Source organism: Macrobrachium nipponense, chromosome 25 (genome assembly GCF_015104395.2).
Source record: "Macrobrachium nipponense isolate FS-2020 chromosome 25, ASM1510439v2, whole genome shotgun sequence".
NCBI classification, from domain to species: domain Eukaryota; kingdom Metazoa; phylum Arthropoda; class Malacostraca; order Decapoda; family Palaemonidae; genus Macrobrachium; species Macrobrachium nipponense.
The window spans coordinates 68,332,575-68,359,249 of NC_087214.1; the positions used below are offsets into that span (position 1 = coordinate 68,332,575).

A 26,675-nucleotide genomic window follows, 5' to 3' on the forward strand; every position below is an offset into this window, starting at 1 on the left:
TAATGTATTACCATTTCTTAACGACAGCTGTTTCAGGTGCCGGAGCCCCATCAGGGGTAGGAGCATAATCTGACAGAAGGAGGGTTACAGGGAGAATATTTAAATCTTCTGCCTACCTGAACACATCCTGGAGGAAGACCTCCTTACCTATCTTGCTCAAGTTTCTTAGATAGGTTTCAATAAATACGCCTTCCATTCCGACTCCTGTTTTAATCTTTACACTCCTTCAAGACTTTCAAACGTACATTCATTCCCCCTGCAAACTTTACAAACGAATGTGGGTCTACTGAAGCCTTCAGTAGCCTACCCTCTACATTCGGACATAGAACAAAGTCTAGCGCTAGCGCGAACTAGACCCTGACATCTTGATCAAAGAAAAATCAATACCAAATTCACTCAATCCAAAGTCAACGCGTGCCAGCCACCGCTCCTTCAGATACCAAAGAAAAACCAAAGGGATACTCAAGTAGTAGTACGTTTCCAAAAGCTGGACGGAGGTGCTGGCAACAGTGGTTTTCAGCCCCGTCGACAGAAAAATTATGAAATAGAAAATGGGAAGATTCCTGATACCGCCTCCCAGCCGGCGGGACATGGGTACTAACCACCTGACTCCCACTGCGTGTGTCGTAAGGTTTTAAATTTCTGTTCGGATTCGGAAAAATACGCTATATATATATCTGACAGTAATTTCATGAACAAATTGCATTTTTCCTAACTATACAAACCTGAGGTCCTTTAACAATAGGAAGGTAACTAGCGGCAGCTGGGACGGTCCTAAGCTTCGAACAAGGGGAGACGGTAGTGTAACTGCTTGTCCGCTCCGTGCGCGCGCCGGCGCCGCCTGCGGTAAGAATCACTTTTTGGCATTTAGGCCCAGCAAAAAGTTGCAGCTGAGGGTGGTATGATGTGGGACTATATGAAAGCCTCAGTTTTGTATATTGGAAAACTGCATTTTCGCAATTGTCATTTTGTCCGATACATAGTACAAAACCCTCAGTCCTTTAACAAGAGGAGACACTTCTTGGTGGGTCGAATCATGAGTCTTTTGTTGAACAGACTGGTGCTTCGTCCCACCTTGGAATGCCTCCCTGGTCGTAAGAGCAAGGGAGGATCCAAACCTCTGTCCGATTTGATCGGGTGTGCACCGCAGGATCAATGGTCAGACCCTCTTATCCAATACTAAGAGAGAGGCAAGCGTATCTCTTCGTACCAGCAGCATTGTAAAAACTATTGTCCTGGTACAGGAGCCAACTATAGTTATGGGGTTGTCTCAAGTAGGCATCCCTCCTTCCCCCTTGTTTGAGGGAGTGGAGGATATTTGCTTCTATCCTAAACTAAAGGGATAGATTGGGGCTCTGGTCGATAGCTTACCTACATCGAATTCCTTCTAGCATGGTGACAAACTGCCCTCTGCCCACAGGTAGAGAAGAGAAGATGGAGAAGAGAAGCCAGTCCCGCAACTCATCATTCACCGATTCATTCCTACAGTCACACCGGGATCGATGCTGTCTGCCTGCTCGAGTGCTGGGTCAGATTACAGAACGTGTTTTGCGCAGCACCACAGGTCCCCAAGGAAAAATATCCAAGGATTGTGGCAATTCCCCAAGGTGAAGGACGTGAAGTATCTGGTTGGCCCAGACACCTGCCTTCAGGACCTGCGCCACGGAGAAGTTTTCTTCACGGACGTCCAAAGAGGTCCAATACCTCTGACATTCGTGGGCTCTCGGTCGGAGCGTTAACGATGTCGTCACTACCATCAGCCTCGACGCTCTCCTGAATCACCTCACCAGCCAGAAAGAAAGCTGTCTGGATACTTCTTTCTTGGTAACCCAGTGCTAACAAAGAGGCGTCCGACCTCAGGCCTGAGGTGGTCGAGTTTTCTTCGATAGCGCCTAGGTAGCGCCCTCACAGGACAAGCGCATCTCATCCGTATCTGGGTAAAAATCGTTGTCGGGGGAAATCCATAGGGAGGGATTCGTGAAAGACTCGGACCTGTCGTCAGGGATCGACGATTCTGAGTCTTACTACGAATTTCGTGACGAAATCGGCGTCAACAGATCCCCTGCCCCTGGAATGTTTCACATTGAAGGACAGACCATGAATTCCCCTACTTCTCTTCGCCGATGCCAGGGCCCAAGAATAGGTCTTGAGTGTCAGATCCCTGTCTGACGACTCTCGGAGTGTCTCGAATGGTCCTCCGATTAAACTCCTAAGACGAGAGTCCACATCCCACTCAGGGGCCTGAGTTCCCTGGGTTGGCAGACCTTTCGAAGCTCTCATTAGCAAGGAGATCTCGAACGAGTTCGAGATGTCCAGTCACCCGTCAGTTTTTAGGATTATCGCATTGCTGCTCTATAATCCTTTACTGTGGGTAACTGAGAGGAGCTCTTCCCGGCGAGAAACACGAGGAAATCCGCTCACCTGCGTAAGCGTGGCTCTGAGAGGAGATAGACCCCGTCTACGACACCAACCACGAAGACGGCCCACTTCCCCTGGTACACAGCTGCAGAAGGACTGTCTGACTGTCCAGCCTCTCCTGTGCTGCCGCTGTCGAGAAAAGCCTCTCGTTCGCAAAGAGATGGTGGATAACAGCCGGTGCCGTAGAAGTTGTAGGGACATGGACTGCTGGTGGTACCTCGCTCTACTGTGGCTGGGGGCTAGAAGGTTGTGCCAGTGGGGCATCTCTTCTCGGTTCTTCCGCAAGAATGAGCCAGCAGTTTCTTGGATACCAACGGCTTGAAGGTCGTTTGGGAGCCAACCAGGATCATCCTGAGATTGGGAGTGACCAGCTCCGGCTGTCACTTTCCGAATCAGACAAAGGAGGAAAGGCGTTAGACGCAGAGGTTGGTCCCCAAGGGTGTTGAAGAGCGTCCTCTGCAGCTGCCATGGGTCCGCACGGCTGAGGCAAAAACTTGAAGTTGTTCCGGCACAAGGCAATACAAAACCTTCGGTCCTTTTACAATACGGAGGTACTATCGGCTAGTCTGGATAGGGTCGGTAAGCTTTCGAACAAGGGGTTCGGTAGTTTTAACTGCTCGTCCGCAGGCGCGCGCGCTGGAGGTAAACAATCCCTTTTTCTTTCGGCCTGCTGGCGTGTGGACGTGTCATCATCGCTCTCTGGCCCGTTCATCGCGTTGCTTTCGCATGGTTGTGTTTTTCCTTTTTCTATTTTATCTAGTTGAAACCTGAAAAAAAAAATTTTTTAAAAAAAGGTACAATCATTTTCATATTTATTTCCATTTGATTTCAATTGTGATTAAAGATCTTGGTTCACACCACGCCCGCTACGCTTACCCGGTGCGGGACTGAAGGGCGTAAGTGCGGAATGTCATTTTCCCAGAAATGATCCTCGTATTGTGTGATGCTCGGTGCCGGGGGGCGGAGAGGCGTTCGCTCCGAGCGTATATTTTGGTTTGAAATGTGTAGATAAATCGTAGTTAAGTCGCTCTTTTCATTTATATATTTTTTTGACCTGTATGCCGTTGCCGAGCGTAATGCGCTCGCGACTAAAACTTATTCTGTATGAAGTGAAATCGCCAGTACGGTATTTCTTTTCATTTTCATATATATTATTTGATTGTAGCAATACTCATTTTGGATCATTTTCCGAGCTTCACCCTGAAATTGATCCTTTACCTTTTATTTGAATGCAGTGACTCGCAAGTGCAGTTTCTTTTTCATTTTCATATTTTATTGAGATTGCATTGTTTACTTGGATCAATGTTTCCGCTATTTCCCGGGATTGTCCTTCCCATTTTATTTGTATGAAATGAGTGCGCAAGCGCACTATTCTTTTTATTTTCATATTATTTTGATTGCATCAATTTCATTTGGGATCAAGTTTTCCATTCTAATCGGGAATGGTCCTTTTACCTTGGCGCTCGATACCGAGGGCGCAATGCGCTCGATCCACAGGCCATTATTTCATGTGTGAAGGATCGTATGCAAGTTCTTTTTTAATTTTATTCCCTTTTTATTATTATTGCCTCATATTTATTTGGTTCAAGTTCCGCTCAGTCATTGGAATTGGCCCTTATGCCCGTGCTTCGGCCGAGAGCCGTTGCTCTCGGCTCTTATTTTATTGTTTGGTACATGGTTCTGTGCGGGGGTGGGGAATGAGAACCCCCCCCCCCCCTCTTGCTCCCACAGATGGGCCCTTCCCCTTGGGGGGGGGGGGAGGTTATCTGCGTTCTTCTCCTCGCCCGATCCGTCGAGCGCGGGGGAGGCGCATCGGTGCCCGATGTACAATTGTATTCGGGTATTCACCGGTCGGAGAGGGCTCACCCCCCCCCGCGCGAGGGGACTTCCCCCCCACAATAATCGCTACTACTTTATTTCCGCAGGTGCTACTGCACACAAGGGTGCCTTGGTGATGTATGGCGTCCTTCCGATTTGCCAGGCGGTGCTAGTGTCCAGGGCATGCGGTCTATGTCTGGGCCTACTGCGTCCACCATGAGGGTGCCCAATTGCCTCCAGGTGAACGACGTCCTCCTCACCTGGTGTACTTCGCCTCACGTGGTAACATTCCTTGCCCTACAGCCGCTGTGAAGTGCCGTTCCCGTACGAAGGGGGGCGTGCCCGCCGCTCGTGGTGCGCCGAGCGCTGCGGGCGACAACACTTGCCTCCGCTGCCCTATAGCTCGCCCTGGACCGCCGCCGGTACCATATGTTGCTGCTGGTGCTCCACTTCCTGTGTTTCCGGGCTGGCCTGCCGTACCTTGCGATTCTGGCTGACTGTCCATGCATTGCTATGTACCTCTGGGCTGTCCCTGCCGTTGCTGCGCTGGCTGTCCCTGCTCGTTGCGCGCTGGCTGTCCTACCGATGCTGTGCTTTGGCTGTGCCCTGCCGGTTCCTGAGTATGCCCATAACCTGCTGGGGACGTTCGTCCTCTGTTCGTGGTGGTACTACCCCAGACTTGTCGTCCCTGACAGGTGCGTCTGGGGCCCTGTGGCTTTCGCTACAGCAGCCCGGATCCGCACTGATGCAGATCTTAACGTCTGTCCTGAGGAAGCTGACGAGAAAGAGGAGGGAAGTGCTCGTCGTCGTCTCTTCATCTTCTTCCTCGTCTCGGCTGCCGCCTCTTCCCCTTCGAGCTTCTAAGGCTTCACAAAAAAAGGCCGAGGAGAAGAGTTTTTGCCTCCTTCCCTCCTAAGAATCTCCCTCGTAGCTTCTCGGTGAACCCGTCTCACCTCGGTGGGACGGGAGAGGTTCTTCCCTGGTCCCTCCTGCTCCTTCGTGAGGCGGGACCCGTCTCTCTTCTTCTTCCGCAAGGAAGAAGACTACGGGGACCATAGGTGTTACCGGCTAACCGCCGTTACTTCCTCGCCTGGTGTAGTGGTTCTGCACTGCATCAGGTCCGTCTCGGCCTCATCGTTTCGCGGGAGGTACCGAGTGTACGGTCGCCGTGCAGCCAGGAACCAGACCCGTGAGTCCGCTCAGCGTCAGGTTCACGGCAACGGGGCGGAAGACTGGTGACATCCGCTCACCGGGCTCTCACCAGACCAGCTCTCGCTCCTCGCTGCGACAGCTGGCTACCCGGGGACGTGACGGTCCCACGACCGGCCACGGGCTGAGGCGGGAAGAGGTCCTCCCTTTCGCCAGTGCCGCCCAGCTGGAACCAGGCGCGCTGAACGTGCCATGGAGGACAAGCCCGTCTCACTGTGACAGTGGAGCCTGCAGGTCGCCTGCCATCGCTCTCACAGAGAGCGATCGGGTACGGCAACCAGCACAGCTCTTCGGACACTCGAGATCGGGGCCGCTGTGCTCAGTCCAGCCTGTTCTCCAAGCGAGACGGTGTCGACCAGCCGGCAGCTCGATCGCCACCGCAGTTGACGTCGCCTGCAGCCCTCCAAGCCTGCTGTTCTGCCCGAGCGGGACGGAGCGTCAGTATCTCCGTCTTCCCCTAACTCCACCGTCCCTCGATTAACACCGGAGAGCGAGGTATTGAGGAGTGAATCGTGAGGGGTGCGCCCCTCATTATCCACCACGCGCCTAACTGCCAGGCACGGTTCTTGGAGGACCGGCCAGGACGTATGTCGCAAGTGGATGGAGAAGACCGGAGGGCTGTCGCTGTTTTCCCCCTTCTTAGGAGGAGGTTCTCGGCATATGCTCTTGTTCCGAAGGGCGTTTTAATGGTCACTACTCTGTCAAGATGCCTGTGACTTCCGAATCCAGGGAACTTTGCCGAGGTTAATGGCTCTGATTCGTCAGCACACGACTCGTGGAAGGTCGCCGCTCCCTACCAGCAGAGCCACGTCCTGGGCTGCGAGTCGTTTTTGGGGCCCGAGAGGGAAACCCAATCGACGGTGTTCTGCCGCGATCGAAGCTTGCCGACGTGTTGAACCTATTATCTCTCGTCTCCCGGACAAGAAGGCTCTCTCATTCTGGCCGGTCGAAAAGCTACTTTCACCTCCGCTACTGCGACAGAGGCGTTTCTACGTGTCTTCGGACACCGTATTTGAATACCCCTTAGTCCTCCTGAGTTTCGACCTCGACGAGGACTTGAATGAGTCGGGACGGTTATCGGCTCTCTCACTGTCAGGTGTCGATCACCCCACCCAGACGACCGTTCACAGTGGCCGGCAGACCCTTGCCTACAGTTGATGAGTTCGTAACCCTCCCTCGGGGAAAACGTTTTTCCTCCTGACGATAACTTTTCCCAGGCTCTGAGAGGCCATCGCCGTAGGCGATGGCTGGCTCCTTTTTCTTCTCCACTGCTATTCCGCTGGGAAGGCGAGCCAGTATCCAATTCCTCCCCCATTCCCCTCTCTTACGGCTACGAAGGAAAGGGGAGGGATCCTACAATAGTTCTCTGTAGATCCCACGTAGGCTTGCGCTACCGGGGGGACCTTGGTCCTACCTGACTAGCCACCGTCGTGTGAGGAGGGAAATCCTGCCCTTTCTCGATTTCTACGGGAAGCGGGAAGGACCACCAGCCGATATCGTTTGAAACGAATTCGGTGGGGGTTTCGCAGAAGTGCTTAAATTCTAACGGAATGTCTAGCGAATCAGAGTGTTTGTCGAGTTTTTTTTTTACTATCTCCAAACAATTAGGCGATACCACGGTCCTAAAGTGAGCGAGAATCCCCCGATAATTGTTACACGATAAATCGGGACCTCGCTTATGCTCCGAATCCTTTAATTTTCTAGCATTTTGGAAAAGACTGCTGCTGAAAGAAGAGTATCTCACAGTAGGCGATAACCTGGAATAGAAAAGAACGGACGAGTGACCTTCCAGTTTGGCTTGAACTATGTCTTCGGGTATTCTGTTCAACCATTGAAGCTTTCCTTTGGGAAGACTTCTCCTTCACACTTCTCTTGACTAGAGAACGACGGCGGTCGAGGTCTCCACCTTATTCTCATTCCTCGAGAGAAAAGAATTTGGATTGAGGTCTTGGGTACAGAACCTACAAATATACTACGTATATTCCCTCGCGACATGATTTCTTTTACAGTTGAATTGTCCGGGGGGTAGGCGCATACCGTAGTTAACTCTACGTTTTTGTGACCGAGACGATTGTATCTTAATTGAACTGCAACTCGGGTTTGCCTGCAACCTCCCAGCATTTATCATTTTACAGTTTATATACTTGTATTGTCATGACAACCACCAAATCACCTTTTGTATTACCAAATCCGTTTCGTTTAATATAATTGCTCGAGCGTATTTCTTTATGCTCGCTGGTTCGAGCCGAACGCATTCCTTCGTGGAATAATGGATTACGCTGTCAATCAGGGATGACGAGTCACCGAAGCTACTGCGTATTGAACTGCCTGAGAGCGGCTGCTCATTATCAGATAGTCTCGGAATGCACGATCGTTTTACGTCCTCTCTCTCCCCTGGTTTGAATTGACTACCGACCGTATCTCTGCCCAACAATCATGGACTTAGTCTCTGATTAACGGGGATTCTCGCCTAATGAAGGACCATCTACTGCTGTGACACTCCGCTTTTCATCGGCCTTCGCATTGGCGAGAATTTTCAACGAGATTCTCTTGACTCTTCATCTTTCTGTTTACCGCACGGTAACAGAAGTCTGTACTAGTCTCCCCTGCAATCGCACGCGATATGCTAATGATTTTTGTCGACATCTGAGTTTTGTCTTCAAAATATCTCGTATTCGTGGTGTGCAATTATTCATTGCTCGCCGAATTAACAGATATGTCAGAAGATATCGCCTACTCTCCGACCTGACAGCTCTACTTCCAAATGTTCAGCCCATGAGAAGCAGTTTCTTCAGGCAGTATTTCCGTCTTCATTACTGAAAACGCTCCGCTTTTATTTCAACTACATCCTCACCGGACAGCAAATGAATAGCGGTTAGCGTTCTCAGTCCTTGTAGCACAGGTTCAGATCTTAAAATCCTTTCTCTCGGTTCGGCTGTGAAGACGTAGGTTTGCATTTCTGTACACCTTCGTCTTCAACGACACATAGTGTTGTTTCTCCTTAGCCGAGAATCAACTATACTATGAATATCTTGCCATCAGGGACTTTCGGTTTCTAGAAGGCAATTGACTTCGCTATTGGGCACATGCTTATAGAGTCATCACCTTGTCTTCTGGCATCGGTGACGAACAAATTATTTGTTTAATCTCTTGACATAACCCTTTTAAAGGCAAGGTCACGTGACTGCTCGGGTGCTTGACAACTTGCCTCCCTACCGAACGCAGTCAGTCCGTCAGCTGTCAGAGCGCCAAGTCTGTTACGAAATCGCTGTGGACTTAGTTTTCGTTGTTTCCATAACAGTCTTTTCTTCGTCCTAACAGGCTTGTCACAGTACCCATACCATCGACCCCCACCATTGAGTGTCGGTGTCGCTAATCCACTACGAGAAGAACAACTTCGCTGCAGACGGATAGCCAGTATGGTACAAGGATATCCACGAAGTCGAGAGAGGATGGTCATACACCATTCCCTTCTTTCCTCTGGGTAAAGTTGCATGACTTTTCCTGCGGAATCAAGCATCCAGGGGATGGGGATTCGTGACGCTGCGTTTTCCGTAAAAAGAATTCGTAGCGAGACTCTGAACCCTTCGGTTCCTGACGATCAGTTAGAGTCCTTCACAATCCCCTCCCTAATGGACTTCACGTCGCCTTCGATGCGAAGAGAATGCTGCTTGTCCTGTGAAAGCGCAGACCGCGCTTTTCTGAAAGAAACTCGACATCCTAGGCTGGTGTGAAGACTCCTTCGTCAGCACCAAGATGACCTAGAAAGTACACTCTCCCTCGGGTTACACCAGAAACCTTCGCCGTGCGCAGGTACTGAAGCAAGGGTGTCTGGTACAACCAGACCACTGGCGACCTCCTTCTACTTTTTGTATTGCCCACAGGTTCTTGGATCGTTGTCCTTCCTTTCCCTGGGACCCTTGGTGGCTGCTCAACACGTTGTGTAGCTAACCCAGACCCTAGTCAGGCTGAACAGCATCGAGTCCTGGTGTGACTGTAAGATAGTATGTTGAATGAGAGAGTGACTGGCTTCTCTTCATATCTTTTTCTCCCCCTCTACCTTGTGGGTAGAGGGATAACGGTCATCACCCTTGCTGGATAAGGGACAGAATGCGTGGATCTACTCGACAGAGCCCCATCCTATCCCCTTTCACTAGGGATGGGAGGAATATTCACCACTTTCCTCCCTACAGTGGGGGAATTGGATGCCAACCAGAGACAAACCATAACTTTATGGTTTGCCTCTTGCAAATAGGAACTTGTTCTTGTTTGCTGGTACGAAGAGATACGCTTGCCCTCTTCTCTTAGTACTCGGTCCCGAGGTCTGACCATGATCCTGCGGTGCACACCCCCATCAATCGGACAGAGGGCTTGGATCCCTCCCTCGCTCTTAACGACCGGAGGCATTGCCAAGGTGGGCGAACACATTCTGTTCACAAAAGACTCAGATTCCGCCCACAAGAAAGTGAAGTCTTCCTATTGTAAAAAGGACCGAAGGTTTGTATGTCCGTGTCGGAACACAATGACAATTGGTCCCAAAATTGCATTTTTTCCTAACTATACCAACCTAGGTCCTTTTAGCACATAGTCCCACCTCATGCCACCCCCCTCACTCTGCAGTTTTTTGCTGGCCCAAGCAAAAGTGATTTGTTTACCTCCCGTCGCGCGCATGCGCGCGCCCCTGTCGGACAAGCAGTTTAACTACCGAACCCCTTGTTCGAAAGCTTACGACCTTCCAGCTGCCGCTAGTACCTTCCTATATTGTAAAAAAGGAACCTCAGTTTTGTATAGTTAGGAAAAATCAATTTTTGGACAAATTGTCATTTTTTTTTTTGTTGTGCCGGTGCGAACAGTCTAATGACCGGACGCCCCCACAGGTTGAGAGCCTTTCCGCCACTTCTGGGTGTAGGGGTACCACCGTCGTCCCTATTACCTGATCCGCGACGCTGAGCTTTCTGCTACTACTTCCTCTTAGCCTGGAATGTAAGCGTGCTGACAGCTCGATCGAGTTGAGCCGTGGGACCACTCGTGCCCTGCCAGTCCAACTGGTGTATCGGGAGAGACACTAGGCCCCCTGCTTGTTGACGTTATGCCACTACTGGTGGTGTCGTCGCATCATCAACACCACCGAGTAGTCCCATCAGCGGTCGTTGGAACTCTTGAGAGCGTAAAACGCCGCCTTGCGTTCTAGGACATTGATGTGCAGGTGCTTGTCGTATTGTCCCACACACCTGCGCCGAACAACTCCTCCAGGTGTGCGCCCCATCACCTCGGGTCGAATGCGTCTGAGAAAAGCAGCATCTCCGGGCGGGGAGTGGCGTAGAGCACCCCTCTTAAGAGGTTCCTGTCGTCGAGCCCACCGAGGCTTGTTCCTCCTGCCTCACCTTCTTCCGTGATGGACACTGGGAAGTAAGTGGATCCTTTATTACCTGTGACCACTCTCCCTTAGTCTCCACTGGAGAGACCGCAGTTGAAGACGTCCGTGAGGAACTAACTTCTTCGAGTGAACCGACAGGTGGCCGATCTACGGACTTGCCATTGCTGAGCTGCCTGTTCCTGTCCGAGACAGAACCGGCCGGCTGCCTCCCTGAATTTTGCTGATCTCAAGTCTGCGGTGCGGACTTGAGCTTCTACCGTATCGATCATCATAACCCGGTACTTCATCTCTGCTTGGGTTCGGATCGGACTTCTCGTGAGTTTATCACGATCCCCAGATCGCGACAAAACTTTAGAAGTCATCCCTGTCCTGCATCAACTGCAGCGGGCGCTCGCCAGGACAAGCCAATCGTCGAGATACCTCAGAAGACGTATTCCTTGCGCATGGCCCAGCAGACACCAGCGTGAACACTCTCGTGAACACTGTGGGCGGTTGCGAGACCGAAGCAAAGTGCCCTTGAATTGGTACACGTCCCGTCGAAGATGAAGCGGAGGTACTTTCTGGAGGACTGATGGATGGGTATTTGAAAATACGCTCTTCAGGTCCACTGAAAGCATGAGTCGTTCTCCCTGATGGAGTCCAGCACGGACTTTGCCGTCTCCATCTTGAACCGAGTCTGGCTGAACAATACGTTCAGGGGAGAGAGATCTATCACCTGGCGGCCAGCCCCCGATGCCTTGTCCACTAAGGAAAGGCGGCTGTAAAAGCCCGGTGACCCAATCCACTTAAACGACTTCCCTACAGCTCGTTGGTCACGATGGTCCTTGAATCTCCCTGCCGAAGACGTCGTCCTTTATGATGATCCTAGAACATATGTCTAGATGGACCGGGGTGGATGTGAGGTGGACCGAGATTCGCAGGGTAGGTAGATATCCCTCCCCGAATGACTGCTACTATCCAGGTCTCGGCCCTTATCGCTGCCAGTTGTCCCGAATGGCTCGCTAGGCACCCCCCCACTGTCCGGCAGCTGGTGAGGGGGGAACGCCGTCCCTATCGTTTCCCACCTTCGCTTCGACTTCTTCCCACACCTCCTCGGGGAAAGGAGGGTTGTGAGGAGGGCTGGTTACGGCCTCCTTTACAAAGTTGAAGCAGGAAGTCTTTCCTCGGGGCTTCGTGGAGCAGCCGTCTTAGGCAGCCGAGGAAGCGCTAGCTAAACTCTTAGGCCTTAGCCACAGTTGTCGAGGTTGCCCAGATCCTTCGATAACTGCCTGGTGAAACCAACGGTCCCCCACTGTCATCAGTGCGCCGTCTTTCACCGCAGCGTCCCCCATCTTCTACCGGGAAAGAGATGCGGGAGGAACTCTTCATTGGTCCGTTACGGAGTCCCATTTACCCGCCGTCACGCCCCCGGCCCCCCCTTGGCTACTCGTGTAAGGAACTGCGTCCCTACGACTGAGAACGCAATTGGGCCCACAGTTTGCCGTCTGATGGGTGAGGGAAAGGTAGGAGATGGCCCCTACCTCCAGACTGGCACAGTCCTCCTGAAGTCGTGTCGTCTTCGAGGGCAGCGCGCCCCGGAGGCGGCCGCAACCACTTGGAATACTGTGAATGGACCACAGATCCAACCAAGAGACTGCCTGAAAGCCGCCATAAGCGGTAGCTTCCAGGCCCCCGTGCCTCTGTCTGCGAACCACAAGTTCCTCCGCAGGAGCTGCTGCAAGGGAAAACCCACCAAACACCTGAGTTTAGCTGCTAGCTCCGTTACCTGTTTGGGCGGTATTGGATCCACTGATGGCACGTAGAACTTTCCGCTGTCGCTTGCAGGAGGAGCGGAGTAGCTTGGAACCGTCCCTGACTTAAGTGAGTCCTCTCGTCCTGAGACGAAATTCTCCACCTGGTCAAGACTGAGTCTGCAAGCTCGTCGCGGCAGATCCCACCGGCATTTGTTCCCTCTTCGGGCCCAAAAGGACTCGAGACCGGGACTGGGCTCAGATGGTGGTAGCGGCGATCCCTTCCCCCAGGTCGTTTGTGCTGACAAATCAGCGCAATACCTGGCAAAGTTCCTCTGGATCTCGGGAGTCACAGCGTCCTGAGGATTAGGACCGTCCCAGAGTCCCTCCAACAGGATACAGCTCTCAGACCCTCCTCCTTCGAAGTGAGGAACAGCAACAGACCCCTGACGGTCGTCTCCACACTTGCGCGTACGCCTGGCTGGTCCTAATACCATGCCTGGTGTGCTTAGCGCCATCGTGACGGGGATCAGTGAGCGGCGCACCTCTCACGATCACGTCCTAGCTACCGTCGCTCTCCCGGTGTAGCCCGAGGAAGTTGAAGGTAATAGGAGAGACGACCTGACTCTCCCCCCCCCCTCGCTGGCAGACCAGCGTAACGTGGGGGGCTGCAAGCCGATCACCAACACCGCGGTGGGGATCGTCTGCGGCCTGGCCGTGCCCGCTCACCTTGGCGAGCGGGCTCGACTGAGCACGTCGAACCCCGGTCCCTGTGCGTCAGACGACTGCTGCTGGCCCCCGTCTCCGTCCGGTCCCCCGTGGGAGCGCGGTCATGGTGATCTACAGGAGCTCGCTTTCGCCGGTGAGACCGGTCGACCGTCCTCAACGGCACTCAAACCGCTGTACCACAGCCGATCTGGTGCCGTGGTCGGGGAACCTCTTCCCCAGCCTCAACCCGTGTCCGGTCAGAGCCGTCCACTCAAAACCGGGGTACCGGCTGGGCCGCTTCGAGAGCGGCCGCTGGCTGGCTGAGAGTCCACTTGCGCGACCTCGACAGTCCCTTCTTGCTCCGTGTCCTCGGTCATGACGGCGAGCAAGCTCAGGCGTCTTGACTTTAGCTGCACGGTCCGCCCGACGGGACGTACACTCGGACCCTTCTCGAAACGAGAAGTCGAGGCCGGTACCTTGCTTAGCAGCAGTGCTACCAACCAGGCGCAGGATGTACCAGCAGTATCCAGCACTCCTTGCTCCCCGTCTTCTTCTTCTTCCCTCAGAAGAGGAGACGGGCCCTGTCCGAGGGAACAGGAGGACCAGCAGAAGCAACCCCCGTCACACCAAGCGGACGGTCCCTTCGAAGGTCCCGCAAGGAGCCTTCTTAGGGGGGAGGAGGCATGCCTTCTGCTTCTTCTGCTTGAAAGCCTTAGAAGTCGAAGGGGGAGAGGCGGCAACAGCGACGAAGAAGAACATGAAGACGACGACGACACCTTCCTCTTCTTCGTCATCTCTCTCAGGACCGACTTCAGTCTTTCATTTCCATCCACGAAAGTCGGGCCATGCCTAAGCAACACGCCCGACTGATTCCTGTCCGGAAAACCTGAGACCGTGCAGCCCCTCCATGAACGAGACGCGACGTGGGCAGGGGCAGACACAGGCAGGAGCGGCAGGGACAATCGCAGCAGGACCAGCACCACCAAGGACCAGCACCAGCGAGGACGCATCACAGCAGGACCACACCAGCAGCAACATCAGCATGAGCGTCCCGCACTCCGCGCGCTTCTAGAGCGCGCGGCGAGCTGGGCCAGCAACACTAGCTGCCAGTACGTCTGTTACGGCAGCATAGTCCAGCGTCCAGTCACGCATCTCTAATGAGCCAAACTCATCATTGGGACGGGCGGCTAGAGTCCATTGGCGAACTTTTGGGACAGCGAAAGTGGGGTCGGCAGCACATAGAATCCGGGTGCGGCGGCACGCCTCTTAGTTACGCCAGGCATCGGCTTTTTGGATTGATGCCTGTGGGGAGTCACCGACGCCATGTTTTGCGTGTAAACCACATTGAGGGCGGCGTACGCTGGTGTGGACACTGTATTTAGTCGTTTGTTTGTGAACTACACCATGATTTACAACTGCCGACCGCCCGCCAGACGTTGAATAACCCTGGATACTGGGGGCGCCACCTGTCAAAAAAAAATCCCTCAACGAAACGCCCACGACCTGTCCAAGGTCACTCACAGAAGGCACACCTGAGGGAGGAACATCGTGTCAGTTTAGAGGGCATCCTCACGCCTGGGGGAGGACGAACCCCACCCAGAAGCGGACGGAAGACCCCGATACAATTGAACTTCCGGGTATCCGGGCGCCCTCCTCCACCTCGACGGATCGAGTGAGGAGAAAGCTCCGAACCCACCCCGCAGGGGACAGGCGCAAAATCGTGGGGGGCTGAGCTGGAGGTGGAAGGATGACCTAGTATCCGTCACCAAAGGAGTCGCTGAGACTTTCCGACACTCCTTGGTCGATCATACGCCTCTTCCTACCCTCGTACAGCACCCACTGCGCTCGTACCAATTCACACCAACATTACATGGTCGGCTCGGAGCATTCCCGCCCCCGACCCGATAACATATTCATGTGGATCAATGTCCAGGATAAGAGGCGAATCCCCGCTTTAGCCCCTCCATGCCCGAGACACACTCTACGGGCAGCTGTGGGCAGCGGCGAAAGCTCTTCTTGATTACATAATTATTAAATTCACTTCACAATGAAAATGAAAAAAGAGTACTATACAATTTCATTCAAGACCACAAACAACGCCAGTCAGAAGAAGAAATTGTAAACATCCAAAGCACACGACGAATAGCGATCATAGCGATGACGAGCACGTCCTGTCACACCACGGCCAAAGCAAAACTAGATTCTTCACGCCGCCCGGAGCGCGCGGCGCGCGCACGATCGGACAAGCAGTTAACTACCGTTCTCCCCTTGTTCGAGAGCTTACGACCGTCCCACTGCCGCTATTACCTTCCTATTGTTATGACCGAGGGTTTGTAATTACTTATCGAACAAACACAATATAAACCAAGCATACTACGATGAAAGCGGGCAGAGCGCGATGACGAACCCATCCTTCACATGCACCCGCGGGCCGAAAGCAAAAGTGATTTGTTTACCTCCCAGTTCACGCGACGCGCGACTGTCGACAAGCGTTAACTCCGTTCTCCCCTTGTTGCGAACTTTACGACCGTTTCCAGCTGCCGGGCTCGCTACTTCCTATTGTTAAGGACCGTGTTTGTATTACGTACGGATCAAACCTTTGACTTGAGCTTTGTTAAAATTATGGCAAGTGAATAGTACTTAATTTTTTTTCCTCCTTACACTGCTTCTTCCATGCCTTTAAATTCTTAGAACCTTTGCAAAGGACATATTCTTAAATTATGGAAGTTGTACACTAAAAAGTACTGTCCGTACATACAAGGTAGGAGTCAAAAAACTCCACCGAAAAAAATGATATTTAATGATACAATTAAGTTTGTTCATAAACTTACCTGGCAGATATATATATGCTGTATTTTTCGGAATCCGACAGAAATTTAAACACTTACGACACACTGCATGGGAGTCAGGTTGAGTTAGTACCCTTCACGCCGCTGGGAGGCGGGTATCAGGAATCATTCCCATTTTCTATTCAATAATTTTTTATTTCCACTTCTCCTGAGGGGAGGTGGGTTGGTACTTGATTATAGATATCTGCCAGGTAGTCTGAACAAACTTAATTGTATCATTACAATATCATTTTTGTTTCATGAAACTGACTGTCAGATATATATAATAGTCTGAATCCCACCTTTGGTGATGGGAGTAAACAGAATATACTATTTAAGAAACATATATATGCAGATAATTGATATCTTGATCCTAACATGTTTAGCCATAGTGACTTCCGTGTTACTGCCGCTTAAGTCTGCCTTGTGCTACTAGAGTGCCAGCGAGGTAGAGACCTATATAGCTTGTGCACTCCAGATGATCTGTCAATCAGGGGCAGACGCACGATCTGACTAGACCATTGACCATACAATGAGGGCAACGAATTAAAAACCAAACACCTGGCGTAGCATAACCAAAATATCCCACATAGACTAAGCTAATGGAAGGGAAGATCCGCTGCCCAAGTGCGGGTCAACCCCAAAACCCTAACACAAGTTAAAAACCCTAGAACCTTAAAGGATAGGATGAGCGCTACCTCCTGCCCCTAACAAAAAAAAAAAAAACTCTCAAAACTTGTCCTCAGCGACGTAGTTCCGGCGAGTAACATTTTCGTATTTTGCTTTCACCTCCCGTCAGGAGTGTGAAAAGCGAACACCGAATGCTTTCGCCAATAAGTGGCGCACAACATATCTTTGATGCATATTTTTGTGAAAAGCCACCGAAGTACATTGCCCTCACTCGTGGCTTTCAGCTTTCAGAGCTCCTGTCCACTTTCCACTACACTTTTCATGGGCTTCCTTACCGTACTTCTTAAGAACACGCCAGTGCATTCTCGACATCGGAAGATCTTGGTTTTTTTTCACAGAGCACCACAAGTTCTCCGAAGAACCTCTTCATGCTCTGGTTCTCTGCAAATAAAACTTGAGAGCCCTGACAGGAACACAGGACTCTCTCAGCTTCTTCAGGTCCGCACTAGCTCCGACAACCCCTTGATCTCAAACTTCCTCGGCAGGGTTGGAAGGGTTCTCGTTCTTTGCTAGAACGTAGGACTTTTAAGGACAAACTGCACTATGAATCCTTGAACCCATATTCTTGCTATGACTTGAATCTCGCTACACCTCTCGCCGTCGCCAAAGGGTTAGGAAATGGTCTTCTTAGTAAAGATTCCCTAGCGAGGCTAAATGGAGCGTTTTCAAATGACTCGACATGAAAACTTCAGTAACCACGTCTAAGTTCCACGATTGGTACTTTAGGTTGAGAACTTTTCACAGTCTCAAATTGATCTAATGAGTCGATGTCTCTTTATTCGCTAAGATCGAGTCCCCTATGTCTGAGACCACAGAAAAGCACGCCTTCTGGTAGCCTTTAAAATCGTGGGAACGGCGAGTTTTCGCTTCTTCCCTAATGTGAAGAAGGAAATCTGCTATCCTGGCGCACAGAGGTTGATGGTGGAGGAAATTGCCTTCCTTCGCACCAACTTTCTAAAGACAGCCCACTTTTGATTGGTTAAACTGCTATTGAGGAGGGCTCCTTGCGTGGCATCGCCGTTTGCCACAGGTCTTGAAAAACACCCTCGCTCTGCCAACTTCTTGATATTCTGAACGCATTCCCCACAGGGGAAACCCCCCTCAGAGCGGCGTAGGTTTTTGTGGTACCTCTCCGAAGTGGGGCTGTCTGATAATCTTTCTTAGGGGCTAAGTCCTCGAAAGTCTACTATGCATGACATCACCTCCGTGACCATTCGGGGCCGCTGGCCAGAAATGGGGCGATGAGGGTCATTCTCGCTCCTTCTGATGCAGCGAACTTCTCATTACTTCCCCGCGGATTTTGAATGGGGGAAAAGCGTAAACTTCTAGTCCCCTACCAATTCACACATTAGTGCGTCTAACTGCCACTGGCTCCCGGGTCCAGACTGGGGTAGCAATACCAGCGGAAGTCCCTCTTCGGTCGTGAAGTTGCGAAAACGTCACATGAGGACGTCCCCCACTGCTTCCAAGCGCCTGGCATACTTTCCTAATGAAGGTTCCATTCGTCGGCAGAAGCTGGTCCTTGCCGACTGAGAAGTCCCTCGCTACGTTTCCCCCGCCTGACACAACCTTATCGAATCGTAAGTTTTGCGACTTCGCCCAAATCAGGATATTCCTCGAGAATGGACGAACAGAGAATGAAGTGATTTTCCCCCCTGTTTCCTGAGGTAATGTCCAAGGCTGTGGTGTTGTCCGAGTTTATCTGACCCACTTGCGGGGGGGAGGGGAGACTTTCTCATCGAAGAAACTAGAGAGAGGTAAACTTGCTGAGAGTTCTTTTAGATGATGTGCCAGACATCCTTTTCCCCTCTCCAGGTGCCTGACACTTCTCTTCCCTCCCAGTGTTTGCTCCCCAACCCTTGGAGGGATCCGTCGGAGAACAACACTAGGTCGGGGTTTCCGAGCTTGAGCGAAGGTCCTTCCGCCAAGCTTATTTGGTCCAACCACCATTTGAGGTTGCTTTTTCACTTCTTCCGTCAAAAACAAGCCTCTTCTAATCCTGTTTGGCGTGACCAATTTGCTTGAGAGGAAGGAACTGAAGTGGTTCCGGAGTGCAAACCTTCAGAGAAACAAACTTCTCCAGTGAGGACTGGTCCCCAGCAGACTCATCCATTCCCTCACCGAGCATTTTTCTTCCCTAGAAAGGCCGAACTTTTGTCCAGGCATTGAGTTGTCGCCCCTGGGACGGAAGAGCCGAAAAAGCCACGTGAGTCCTCTGAATCCCCAGACGACTAAGGATTGAGAAGGAGTCATGATGCGACTTCTGAGATTCACCAAGTCCCAGGGACTTCGCTAACGACAGAGTCCGTGTGAAGGTCCTTCAGACACCTGTCCTTGCGATGAGGCTCGAATAAGCGTCGTCCTAGGTAAAGAGATCCTATTTCCGCAAGATGGAGGCACCTCGCAACGTTCTTCATAAAACGGTGCACACTATCGGCGCCGTGGCTGAGACCGAAGCGAGTTGCCCTGAATTGGAAAATCTTCCCTTTCAGGACACCCAGGTATTTCCTTGATCGGGGATGGTGGGGCCGTGAAAGTAATGCTTTCCTGAAGGTCTAACGAGACCATCCAGATCCCCCTGTCTTAAAGTCTGCAAGCACGGATGCGGTGTCTCCATCTTGAACTTCGCTTGGTAACGAAGCGATTTAGACTGCTGACATCCAGAACGGGGCCACCACCCCCCTGACTGCTTCGGCACTAGGAACAGACGGTTTGTAAAACCCCGGAGAACTCCGGTCGAAGACCTGTTCCACTGCCTGCTTCTCGATCATTTGATCTTAGTAGATCGTGAAGCACTTTCTGCTTTTCTCCCTGATACGACGGAGACAAATCCTTTGGTGTCGAAGACAGCGGGGGTAACATCAGGAAAGGAATTCTGTACCCCTTCTTGACGATGTCCAGAGACCAAGCGTCGGCGACCTCTCTCTTCCCAAGCTTTCGCGAAATGTAGAAGCCTGGCTCCTACCGGTGTCTGAAGGACTTCCCTCTCACTTCTTGCTCTTGGAAGGAGCGGGAGTCTTGCCTCTGAAAGAGCCTCTTCCTCGAGGGGCTGGCTTCGAGGAAGAAGCGGATCGAAAGGGCTTCGACTTCTTCAAAGCAGAGGACCCAGAAGACGAAGAAGTAGCAGGCTTCCTAGAAGACTGTGCCAGAAGGTCTTGAGTTGCTTTCTCCTGGAGACTGGCAGCTATGTCCTTTACCATAGACTGGGGGAAGAGATATTCTGAGAAAGGAGCGAAAAGAAGATCCGCTTTTTGCGCTGGTGAGACCGACTTTGCAGTAAAATTGCAAAAAAAGTGCTCTTTTCTTAAGCAGTCCCGTGCTGAAATGAGCAGCCAATTCCTCAGAACCGATCCCTGACGCCCCTTGTCCATGCAAGACAAATACACTGGACAGCTCCCCAGACTGATGAATCAGAACTCCTGGACCTGGCATCCAATACTCCCAGGCACCAGTCAAGAAAATTAAAGACCTCTAGTGTCCTGAAGAGGCCTTTAAGGTGAAAGTCTAACTCGCTATGTGTCCACGAGACCTTCGAGGAAGACAAAAAAGATCTTCTGGTGGCGTCTACAATGCTACCAAAGTCTCCTTGAGCTGAGGCTGGAAGCTTAACTCCGACGTTTTCTCCCGTCTCATACCACATACCAGCTTTGCCACCAAGTCTGGAAGGTGGTAAAGCGAAAGAAGTCTTGCCTGAGCTTTCCTCTTTTCCATCCAATCATGGACCTTTCTAAAAGCTTGCTTCGTAGAAAGCGACTTTCTTCATTCTCACAAAGCCCGAGATCTTAGCAGCTTTGGAAGACGAAAACTGAGAGGGAGGAGTACGTGGAGCTTCAGGTTGGAAAGTGTCTGCAAAGACTGACTGAAGTAAACGAGTCAAAACCTTGTAGTCCGTCGAAACTGGAGCCAACTGCTGTTCTTCGTCCACTTCGACGAAAGCGTCACTAACTTCCTCTTCAGACACTGGAGAAGTCGGAGGAAGTAACGAAGAGTCCCGAGCTTTCTCAAAAGAGAAAGAACGGCGAACAGGAAGAGTTCCAGCCTCCGCTTGTGCTTGCGGAAGTGGAAAACTGACGTCCGTAGGCGCGCGTTTGGCGTCCGAAGCCAATCTACTGGCGCCAACAGAAGCGCGCTCAAACGCCGCAGGTGTACACCTGGCGTCCACTTGTGCGCGCTGAGCGTCCACTGGTGCGCGCCGAGCGTCCACTGATGCGCGCCGAGCGTCCACTGATGCGCGCCGAGCGTCCACTGGTGCGCGCCGAGCGTCCACTAAAACTCGCTGAGCGTCCACTGCGCTCGGCGAAACTTGCACCGAGTCACGTTCGGCGTCCACTAAAGAGCGTTTGACTTTCACAGAAGCGCGCTCGGCATCTAAAGAAACTCGCTTCTTATCCACAAGTTTTCGTAGCAGCGGAAACAACCGCTTCACGAGAGCGAGAAACGAATTTCTCGCCTCCTCTAGAAAGTTGCTGGGGAGCAGAACGAACTCTAGAGGGAGACTCAAAATGGGGAGAGAGACGAGCGAGGAGAGGAGAGGAGAACGCCTCGACCTCTCACAGGAAGGTTGTCATCCGTTCTTACGGCGACGCTGGAGCAGTCTCTCTCGAAGGCAAAAAACATCTCGAAGTTGCTGCTGAAGAGACTGGAGAATCTTGCTTGTAGGGTGAAGCCTCCTTTTCTGGGGAGGGGCTGATCCTGTGAGCAGGAGAGCGGCGAGGGGACGCCTTCTTGCTACTCCCAGGAACGCCCGCTTCACGCACCTTAGAGCGACTGCGGCGCTCGAAAGAAACATCTAGGGAAGACTCCGCCTCCGAATAATCCTTACGCTTCTTCTGCGGAGGAAAAGCAGCAAACGCACTATCAGGCGACGAGCAAAGTTACCGGAGAACAACTTGGACGTGAAGCGTCCCGAACGCGAGCCGTCCTTTTCAGCGGACGTGATGCGGTATGAGAGCTCCACCCTTTGCGCGGGGAGGAAGCTTCAGAAGAAGAAAAGCACTCCTTGAGAAGACGTGCACGCGCACGCTCCTTGGCAGTCTGGGTATGTTCGTCAGAAGCTGCCGAAGGCACGCCAGATCGGTGGGGGTTCCTCGTAACCCTCCTTCGACTTTCGGACATGCTCTCTCCCCGTAATCTGGGAGTCAAGCAGAGGTCTAGGTCTAGAGCGGAATGAGGCCGATCTGACGCACCCTCCACTACACAAGGGGCACTTTCACTGCACTTCTCTTCACTTTTGCTCTCCAGAGCTAACACTTTTGATTCTAAGTTACGAATCAATTCAAGAATTAGCGATAATGTATTTACCTTCTACCGACACTGTCTCAGGGGCCGGAGGCAACACTACAGGGGTAGGAGCATAATCTACAGAAGGAGGGTTAGCAGGAGAATAATTTAAATCTTGCCTACCTGAAACACTCCTGGAGGAAGACCTCCTTAACCTATCTCGCTCAAGTTTCTTAAGATAGGTTTCATACGCCTTCCATTCCGACTCTGTTAGTCTTTCACACTCCTTACAACGACTTTCAAACGTACATTCATTCCCCCTGCAAACTTTACAAACAGAATGTGGGTCTACTGAAGCTTTCAGTAGCCTACCTCTACATTCAGACATGGAACAAAATCTAGCGCTAGCAGAACTAGACCCTGACATCTTGATCAAAGAAAAATCAATACCAAATTCAATTCAAACCAAAGTCAACGTGTGCCAAGCCACCGATCCAATTCAGATACCAAAGAAAAACCAAAAGGGATACTCAAGTAGCTAGTAAGTTTCCAAAATCTGGACGGAGGTGCTGCAAACAGGTGTTTCCAGCACCGGCGACAGAAAAATTATGAATAGAAAATGGGAATGATTCCTGATACCCGCCTCCCAGCGGCGGGAATGGGTACTAACCACCTGACTCCCACTGCGTGTGTCGTAAGTGTTTAAATTTCTGTCAGATTCGGAAAAATACAGCTATATATATATCTGACAGGTAAGTTTCATGAACAAAATATATGATAAGGAAATTCAGCGTGGAACTATGTATGTGAATCACCAAAAGTATAACAAATCCACAAGAATAAATTTCCTTTAACCTACAGGTGAGTGACTGCTACAGCTGTCCTGACAGAGAATGTCATCTGCATTGGTTCTAATACCAGCTACAAAAAAGGGAGGAACTCATTAATGCTATTTTTATTGTTTTGTAGGAGTCATTACAGAAGAACTCCCTTTTCACAGTTCTGGATTCACAGCTTCACCTATTCATAGATTTTTCTGTGGAATATATCCATGAGGAAAATTCGCCTTCTCGCAAAATTTTTCAGAGAAACATTCACTTATCACTATCTTTGTAACTAAATAAATTTTCCACGAGAAGACTATCAAATTAAGCAGGTAGTCTAAGCATTTTCATAGGGGAGAGATTAAATGAACCTTGATCCTTTCAACAATTATGGAGACTCCTAAATGGAAGCTTGGGAGTGTCCTTAAACATATACAATACAGTAAGATAATTCCCAAGACTGGTTGTTAAGGAGCTAAACAATCCAACTTCAATTGGTAATAAGCAAAACCACTGCAAATACAAAGTCTCTATATCCCATGACTAAATTGAAATCAAGATTGAATGGGAAAGTAGTCATTTCGCTTGAAATCCAATTTAGAATTTGCTGTTCTTCAATAAGTGCTGTGGATACCTCAAGGTCATACATCTAAGTATGTAGCTGACATGATACTTACGATAATTTCTGCAAAAAATGGTCTTGCATGTTCTCTCCTTAAGCTTCCTTTCAGGAAAGCTGATAAAATTTCATACAAAGCTCGAGATAAATCTGAAAATTAAAAAGTGACGCAAATTATCTTTCATGAAAAGTCAAAAAGATTAGGCTGTAGAATATTGCAAATTAATCAAATACCATTCAAGAACAACAACTCCCACTCATATAACTATGCAGTATATAAAATCAATACGAATAAAACCAAGCTGGATCACAAAGGATGACCTTAACCCAGGTTATTCACCCACCTGCAGCTTCCTCTGGCTGAGAAAACCCTGGGTTGTCTGGATCATCTTGGATGAAGTCTTTAATGACCTGTAAACTGCAGAGAAAAAGAAGGATTACTTCTGTGCAACTGCCGGAGGTGAGCTGTAGAAATGCTAAAGTGTTTTTGCAACTTTTCTGCTTTCTTTACTTATCACCTGTTCCTTTTGATCTCCTTCCTGCTTAGTTACAAATGATAATGACCCTCACTTAAAAACGTAAGCTTTAGGAAAGCCCAGGACTATCGAATAATTAAAAATGTTATTGTTATAATACAATTAAGTTTGTTCATACTTACCTGGCAGATATATATATAGCTGTATTTTCTGAAGTCCGACAGAATTTCAAAACTCGCGGCACCACGCAGTGGGCGCCAGGTGGTAGTACCCATTCCGCCGCTGGGAGGCGGATATCAGGAACCATTCCCATTTTCTATTCATATTTTTATTAATGCCACTGTCTCCTGAGGGGAGGAGGGTGGGCACTTTAATTATATATATCTGCCAGGTAAGTATGAACAAACTTAATTGTATTATAACAATAACATTTTGTTCATGCAACTTACCTGACAGATATATATATAGCTGAATCCCACCTTCGGATGGTGGGAAGAGACAGAATAGGATTTGTAGGAAACTTAAATTAAGTAAATAATATATATCTTGGTTCCTCACCTGTTAGCAAAGTAGACTCTGATTACTGTCACTTAAGCCTGCTTTTGCTTAATCAGAGTTGCCAGCCAGGTGGAGACCTGTAGTGCTGGTGCGCTCTGGATGATCTGTCAACTGGGACGTGACCTCAACGTGACAAGACCATTGAGCCATACATATGAGGGCAACGAAGCAACTGACCACCACCTGACCAACTATCCAAAGACCCTTTGAACACTAAACTAAGAGATGGGAGATCTTCACAAAAGACTCACCACAACCTAAAAACACAATAATAAAAACTAACCTAAACCTAACTAAGGGATAAGAAAAGAGCTACCTCCAGCCCCCAAGACCGTGTCTGCAGACACGTATGGCCCAAGAGAACAACAGTCCTCGTATATCGTTCTCACATCTCTCAAGTAGTGTGAGGCGAATACAGAATTGCTCCTCCAAAAGGTGGCATCAAGGATGTCCTTGATCGACATGTTCTTTTGGAAGGCAAGCGAGGTTGCGACCGCTCTGACCTCGTGAGCTTTCACTCGCAAGAGGCTCAAATCAGTCTTCTGGTAAGATGAATGAGCCTATTTTATAACGTCTCTCAGAAAGAAAGCCAAAGCATTCTTGGACAATGGTAAATCGGGTCTCTTTACAGAGCACCACAGATTATCTGAGGGACCTCGTACCTCCTTCGTCTTGCGAACGTAAAACTTGAGAGCCCTGACAGGGCACAGGACTCTCTCAGGTTCTTGGCCCACAAGGCTTCTCATACCCTTAATCTCGAAAGCTCTTGGGCCAAGGGTTAGACGGGTTCTCATTTTTTCGCTAAGAAAGTGGGAACTCAAGAGCAGACAGCGTTGTCACCTTTGAAGCCCACCTGTTTACTAATGGCTTGAATTTCGCTAACTCTCTTCGCCGTCGCCAGAGCAGTTAGGAAAAGAGCTTTCTTTGTCAAGTTCCTAAGAGACGCAGTATGGAGAGGCTCGAAAGGACTCGACATCAAAAGTCTTAGAACTAAGTCTAAGTTCCAGGAAGGAGGTCTCGCCTGAGGTATCTTAGTTGTCTCGAACGATCTCAAGAGATCGTGAAGATCTCTGTTGTCAGTAAGGTCTAGGCCTCTGTGCCGAAAGACTGCTGACCGCATACTTTTATATCACTTGAGGGTAGGGACTGCCAACTTCTGCACATTCCTTAAGAAAAGCAGGAAATCGGCTATTTGGCTCACAGAGGTAGTGGAAGAGGAAATTCCCTCCTTTCTACACCATGCCCTGAAGGAAGCCCACTTCGACTGGTAAACAGCTCTCGATGAAGCCCTCCTTGCGTTGGCGATCGCTTTTGCAGCTGATTTAGAAAAACCTCTCGCTCTGGCCAACTTTTCGATAGTCTGAACGCAGTCAGACCCAGAGCGGAGAGGTTTTGGTGATATCTTTCGAAGTGGGGCTGTTTGAGTAGATCTCTCCTCCAGGGCAACGTCCTTGGGAAATCTACAAGGAAGGACATTACCTCCGTGAACCATTCTCTTGCGGGCCACATCGGGGCGATCAGGGTCAACATTGTCCCCTCCGACGCCGCGAACTTCCTCATGACTTACCCCATGATCTTGAATGGCGGGAAGGCATACAGGTCTAAGTTCGTCCAATCCCAGAGCAGTGGCGTCTATAGCGATCGCTCCTGGATCCAACACAGGGGAGCAATAAAGAGGCAACCTCTTTGTCCTCGACGTCGCAAATAGGTCGACCAGAGGACGTCCCCAGAGCTTCCATAGCTCCCGACAAACGTCTTGATGCAGAGTCCATTCTGTCGGCAGGATTTGGTCCTGTCGGCTGAGAAGGTCCGCTCTGACGTTCTGGACTCCAGCGATGAATCTTGTCAGGATCTTGACTCGCCTTGCACTTGCCCACAACAGAATCTCCTTCGCTAGGTGAAATAGAGGTGGTCGGGAGTGTGTTCCTCCCTGATTCTTTAGGTACGCAAGGGCCGTGGTGTTGTCCGAGTTGACTTGAACAACTTTGTCTGCAACCTTTTCCTCGAAGAACTGTAGCGCCAGGAAAACAGCCGCTAGTTCCTTCACATTGATGTGCCAGGACACCTGTTCCCCCTCCAGGTGCCTGACAACTTCCCCTCCCAGTGTTGCTCCCCCAACCTGACACGGAGGCGTCGGAAAACAACACTAGGTCGGGGCTCAGAAGCTTTAGAGACAAACCCTCTCGAAACTTCCGAGGAT

At 50.5% G+C, this 26,675-nt stretch overlaps 1 protein-coding gene across 10 annotated transcripts in view; it reads right to left on the reverse strand.

Moving 5' to 3' along the window:
• Positions 1 to 26,675, reverse strand: part of LOC135199505 (THO complex subunit 2-like) — a 608,436-nt gene that overhangs the window by 104,542 nt on the left and 477,219 nt on the right. For all 10 annotated transcript variants that reach the window (XR_010311082.1, XR_010311084.1, XR_010311088.1 and 7 more), the window contains exons 2-3: positions 23,786 to 23,859; positions 23,500 to 23,591 (exon numbers count right to left, since the gene is read on the reverse strand). Coding sequence is in view for 3 of the 10 variants with exons in the window: in XM_064227613.1 (XP_064083683.1) it covers positions 23,500 to 23,591; positions 23,786 to 23,859 (166 nt within the window). In the remaining 7 variants the exon portion in view is untranslated. The remainder of the gene's footprint in view (positions 1 to 23,499; positions 23,592 to 23,785; positions 23,860 to 26,675) is intronic.